The sequence below is a fragment of the Amblyraja radiata genome, chromosome 5 (genome assembly GCF_010909765.2).
Source record: "Amblyraja radiata isolate CabotCenter1 chromosome 5, sAmbRad1.1.pri, whole genome shotgun sequence".
NCBI lineage: Eukaryota > Metazoa > Chordata > Chondrichthyes > Rajiformes > Rajidae > Amblyraja > Amblyraja radiata.
In genome coordinates this window covers 4,744,160-4,750,159 of record NC_045960.1, presented here as the reverse complement: position 1 = coordinate 4,750,159, position 6,000 = coordinate 4,744,160, and the positions used below count along the sequence as shown (strand labels likewise).

At 49.7% G+C, this 6,000-nt stretch overlaps 1 protein-coding gene across 1 annotated transcript in view; it reads right to left on the bottom strand.

Moving 5' to 3' along the window:
* Nucleotides 1-2,122: 2,122 nt before the first annotated feature.
* fbln7 (fibulin 7) overlaps nucleotides 2,123-6,000 on the bottom strand; it is a 40,600-nt gene continuing 36,722 nt past the window's right edge. The window contains exon 8 of the mRNA XM_033020530.1: nucleotides 2,123-2,760. Within this exon, the coding sequence (XP_032876421.1) occupies nucleotides 2,388-2,760 (373 nt within the window). The 3' untranslated portion in view covers nucleotides 2,123-2,387. The remainder of the gene's footprint in view (nucleotides 2,761-6,000) is intronic.

The window sequence follows — 6,000 nt, the reverse complement described above, 5'->3', positions numbered from 1 at the left end:
CGCTGCCTGACCCGCTGAGTTGCTCCATCAACTTTGCAATGTGTTCAAGATTCCAGCATCGGGTGAACAAAGGAGGAAGATTGACTGGACTTTGGTGAGGAAAGCTGGTTCCACTGTGGTGGATGTTTATGTTCAACTCTATTGTGTGTTGTCTTCTGTTTACCTGTATGGCTGTATGGGAACTCAAATATCACTGTATCTTAATTGGTGCATGTGACAATAAATGTGAACCTCAGCAGTTCCTTGTCTGAGAACGGGAGCTGGCATGGATGGTGCACCAGTTGTGGATTGGAAATATGGGATGTATGGAAAAAGGATGGCAAACTGGCAATGGATAGATGGGCAAAAGTCGTTGGATGGTTAACAAAAGCGCGGCACGGTGGCACAGCGGTAGAGTTGCTGCCTCACACCACCAGAGACCCAGGTTCCATCCTGACTACGGGTGCTGTCTGTACAGAGTTTTTAAAGATCTCCCCGTGACCACGTGGGTTTTCTCCGGGTGCTCCGGTGTCCTCCCACACTCCAAAGACGTGCAAGTTTGTAGGTTAATTGGCTTTGGCAAGTTGTAAAATGGGGTGGGAGGTTGCAACCTTCACGTGGTCCACCCTGTTTCGACTAATGCTATCAACCCGACGTGCACAAATAGATCAGATAGAACAAGTTGACCTACAACTTTACATGCCATACGCAAGAAGAATTAGAAGTTGTAAAACTGTCCCTAGTGTGTGTGTAGGTTAGTGTACGGGGTGACCACTGGTTTGAATAGACTGTGGGCCAAAGGGCCAAATTCCTCGCTGTATCTCTACAGTCTAAAGGGTGGACAGTTGTCTGGGGATGAATGGTCAACTGGAAATGGATTGTAACCTAGATCTGAATGGGCAGCTTGTTCCATACACCCACCTGTGAAAAGGTTACCCCTCGGATTCCTGTTAAATCTTTTCCCCTTCACCAATAATGGATGAACGTTGAACAAAGAATAGCCGGCGGTGACCCGATGAATGGTGGGGAAAGGAGTAGGGGTCGGAAATGAAAGCTGGATGGTGGATAATGTGTGGTTGGTAAACAAGGGTTGGTGCATCAAAGAGCAGAGGGATGGTGAACGGTCGATGGGTTGGAGAGGGATATATGGTCAACTGGTTGGCATTAGCCAAAGATATGCTGGAGATGAACGGGAAAATGGTTAGACCATAAATAGGAGCGGAACAAGAGCGGTAGAGTGGCACACCCGAAGCGTGGACAACCCCGACAGGACCGAAGGAGCGAGAAGGGAGGACACAGAGTCACGAGTCATGGGTGGTTCAGCGGTAGAGTTGCTGCCTCACCGCGCCAGAGACCCGGGTTCCACCCTTGACTACGGGTGCTGTCTGTGCGGAGTGCGCACGTCCTCCCCCGTGACCGCGTGGGTTTGCTCCGGGTGCTCCGGTTTCCTCCCACACTCCAAAGACGTTTAGGTTTGTAGGTTAATTTGTCTTCTGTAAATTGTAAATTGTCCCCAGTGTGTGTGTGTGTGTGTGTGTGTGTGTGTGTGTGTGTGTGTGTGTGTGTGTGTGTGTGTGTGTGTGTGTGTGTGTGTGTGTGTGTGTGTGTGTGTGTGTGTGTGTGTGTGTGTGTGTGTGTGTGTGTGTGTGTGTGTGTGTGTGTGTGTGTGTGTGTGTGTGTGTGTGTGTGTGTGATAGCGTGCGGGGTGATCGTTAGTCGGGGTGGACTCGGTGGGCCGGCAAGGCCTATTCCCCATGCTGTATCCCTAAAGTCTACTGTAAAGTCTAATGGGATTGATGGTGGACAGGGTGGATGGGGGAACTGGAGACTCATGTTAAATGTGGGATGGTCAGCAAACAAGCGATGGAATGTAAACCAGTAACTTCCATACACTGGGAATATGAAAGCAATCGGGAAATATTCAGTACATAGTGTGACCCATAGGAGTTGGTTTAAGCCACAGAATTAGACTTGCTGCCAGCTTTCTGATGCCCCTGTCCCACTTAGGAAACCTGAACGGAAACCTCTGAAGACTTTGCGCCCCACCCAAGGTTTCCGTGCGGTTCCCGGAGGTTTTTTGTCAGTCTCCCTACCTGCTTCCACTACCTGCAACCTCCGGCAACCACCTGCAACCTCCGGGAACCGCACGGAAAACTTGGGTGGGGCGCAAAGTCTCCAGAGGTTTCCGTTCAGGTTTCCTAAGTGGGACAGGGGCATAAGTCTGCAACGCATCACATCACCACAGTGAAGTAGCAGCTCAAGGTGTTGCACGCTACCAACAGTACTTGTATACCATGGTAAGCCGTCTTCCTCATGCATGTGAGGCTCGGAAGCTATCTCACCCTGGTCACCTCGCAATAATGGTCATGGTTCCCTCCCGCCCAGAGTCAACATGTCTGAGCATCTCCTCAGAAGCCGTTGGCCGAGATGAAGAGCGTGACCTTGGACATGTGTTTGGCCTGGAACGTGCGGTTGTAGTATTCGGACATGTCCACGTCCACCTCCACGGTGCACGGCCCCAGCAGAGGCTGGACCAGGATGAGCTCGCCCGTCTGCCGGTCGGACCGCTGCACCACGAACTGGCCGCGGTTGGTGCCGCCGGCGATACCGAAGCGCATGCTGTCCGCCCCGGGCCTGCCAGGGGCAGCAGCACTGGCAATGCGGAACAGGGTGACCGGGGTCTTCAGCTTGGAGGGCATGGAGAGGTAGTGGAAGGAGATGGTTTTCGCAGCGTGATGGCATGACTTGCTGTTCATCGGGCAAGGGTAGCGTTCACAGTGGCTGAAAAACAAAGGGAAACACAAGCTATACTCCAGCCGCAATAACAATTACTGATAGTGACCCGATCAAGTTGCTGGAGTTACAACGCGGGTCAGGCATCATCATCTCTGGAGAACATGGGTAGGTGGCATTTTGGGAAACGTTGCTGCGTTGATCCAAGTCGACTCTTTAATTTCCCTTCCCATTCCCACACATACCTTTCTGTCCTGGGCCTCCTCCATTGTCAGAGTGAGGCCCAGCGCCAAATTGGAGGAACAGCATCTCATATTTCGTTTGGGCAGCGTTTGATTTTGATTTGAGTTTGATTTCTCTAACTTCAAATAACCCTTGCATCCCATCTCTCTCCACCCCAAGACGTACCGGCTTCAAAGTGGTCTTGTTGAGTCTCATTGTCAGTAACTTGTTTACATCTAGCACACAGCTAACAATGGCCTGTTTCCTGTATCATCGTTACTGTTTGCATATCTTTCATTCATTTGTTCTACATCTCTCTACATCACCGTCTATATCTCACGTTTCCCTTTCCCCCGACAGTCTGAAGAAGGGTCTCGACCCGAAACATCACCTATTCCTTTTCTCCAGAGATGCTGCCTGTCCCGCTGAGTTACTCCAGCTTATGGTGCCTCAAGGAACTGAATACGCTGGTTTAAAAAGAAAAGACACAAATTGCTGGAGTAACTCAGCAGGCCAGGCATCATCTTTGGAGAACATGGATAATAGACAATAGACAATAGGTGCAGGAGTAGGCCATTCAGGCCTTCGAGCCAGCACCGCCACTCAATGTGATATTGGCTGATCATCCACAATCAGTACCCCGTTCCTGCCTTCTCCCCATATCCCCTATCTTTAAGAGCCCTTTCTAGCTCTCTCATCCTTCTAAATTCCAGAGTGTACAAGCCCAGCTGCTCCATTCTCTCAGCATATGACAGTCCCGCCATCCCGGGAATTAACCTTGTAAACCTACGCTGCACTCCCTCAATAGCAAGAATGTCCTTCCTCAAATTAGGGGACCAAAACTGTACACAATACTCCAGGTGTGGTCTCACTAGGGCTCTGTACAACTGCAGAAGGACCTCTTTGCTCCTATACTCAACTCCTCTTGTTATGAAGGCCAACATGCCATTCGCTTTCGTCACTGCCTGCTGTACCTGCATGCTGACCTCCATGTATAGGTGATGTTTCAGGGGGGACCCCATTTCCAGACGGATTCCTGACCAAATCAGTCTGAAGAAGTACACTGATCAGAACATCACCTTTGTTCTCCATAGATGCTGCCTGACCCGCTGAGATCCTGACCACGGGTGCTGTCTCTACCGAGTTAGCACGCTCTCCCTGTGACCACGTGGATTTTCTCCGGTTGCTCCGGTTTCCTCCCACACTCCAGGTTTGTAGGTTAATTGGCTTCTGTAAAATTGTAAATTGTCCCTAGTGTGCAGGATAATGCTAGTGTACGGGGTGATCGCTGGTCGGCATGGACTTGGTGGGCCGAAGGGCCTGTTTCCACTCTGTATCTCTAGACTAAATGGGCATTATGATCCTATCCCACTTTCAAAAAAATCGCAGGAAAGACATTGGTCTTAGGTATTATTTGTTTCTTACTCAGATCATTTAATACATTTGATCGTGTCCCATTGCTGTTTGTAGGAGCTTGCTATGTACAAATAGGCTGATGGGTATTCCTCAGTAAAAGAAAAGGCAGCACTATAGAAATACTTACGCACTTAACATGCTTTTAGATAGGCGTATGGATAGGCAGGAGTATGAATCATGTGCGGGCTGAGAAGATTAGTTTAACTTGGCATCATGTTTGGTTGACACATTGTGGGTACCTGTTGATTCAGTCTGAAGAAGGGTCCCGACCTGAAACGTCACTGGTCTATGTTCATCAGAGATGCTGCCTGACAAGCTGAGTTACCCCAGCACTTTGTGTCTTTTTCTGTGTTAATCTATGTTCTTTCAAGGCTGCCACGGCCCCAGTGGGCTGAAGGGCTTGTTTCCATGACCATGACTGTGATTGAAAGATCAGCCCAGCTGATGTGGCCCAGCTCAAAGAGCCATGGAGTTATACAGAGTGGAAACAGGCCCTTCTGCCCAAGAACATCTACGCCGACCAACATGTCCCAGCTACACTAGTCTCACCTGCCTGCATTTGGCCCATATCCCTCTAAACCTGTCCTATCCATGTACCTGTCTAAATGATGGTACACAACTGCCTCAACCACCTCCTCAGACACTCACACTCACTAGCCTTTGTGTATAATAGTTGCCCCTCAGGTTCCTATTAAATCTTTACCCCCTTCACCTTAAACCTATGTCCTCTGGTTCTCGATTGTCCTGCTCTGGGCAAGAGACTCTGTACGGAGTCAGATGGCACAATGGGCTAAGTGTTCGGCTGGCAACCGGAAGGTAGCCGGTTCGAATCCCGCTTGGAGTGCATACTGTCGTTGTGTCCTTGGGCAAGACACTTCACCCACTGTTGCCTGTGTGTGAATGTGTGCGAATGTGTGTGAGTGATTGGTGGTGGTCGGAGGGGCCGTAGGCGCAGATTGGCAGCCACGCTTCCGTCAGTCTGCCCCAGGGCAGCTGTGGCTACAAAAGTAGCTTACCACCACCGAGTGTGACTGAGGAGTGAATGAATAATGCGATGTAAAGCGCCTTGAGTATTAGAAAGGCGCTATATAAATCCCATCCATTATTATTATTATTACGTTTACCCGATCTATTCCTGTCATGATCTGATATCTACACGATCACCCTCCTCATCCTCCCGCCCTCCAAAGAATAAAGTTCTAACCTGCCCAAACTCTCCCTTTAGCTCAGGCCCTCGAGCTGCCAGACATACACTGTAGACAGGATAGACACAAAGTGCTGGAGTAACTCAGCGGGTCAAGCAGCAGCACTGGAGAGGAGTGGGTGATGTTTTGGGTCGAGACCCTTCTTCACGCTGAAAGTCCGGGGAGAGGGAGACACAGAGATAAAGAAGGGTAAGGTGTGAGAACCAGACATCAAAGGGGAATAGATCACTAGGTAGGGGAAGGTGACAACCAGGTATACAATGTAAAATTATCAGTCCTCTGATAACCAATCAGCGAACAATGATCTTTTCTATACCTTCCTTGAACTTCATCCCCTTTGATCTCTCTTTTTCACACCTCACCCTTCCTTATCTCCCTCTCCCCTGACTCTCAGTCTGAAGAAGGATCTCGACCCGAAACGTCACCCATTCTTTCTCTCCAGAGA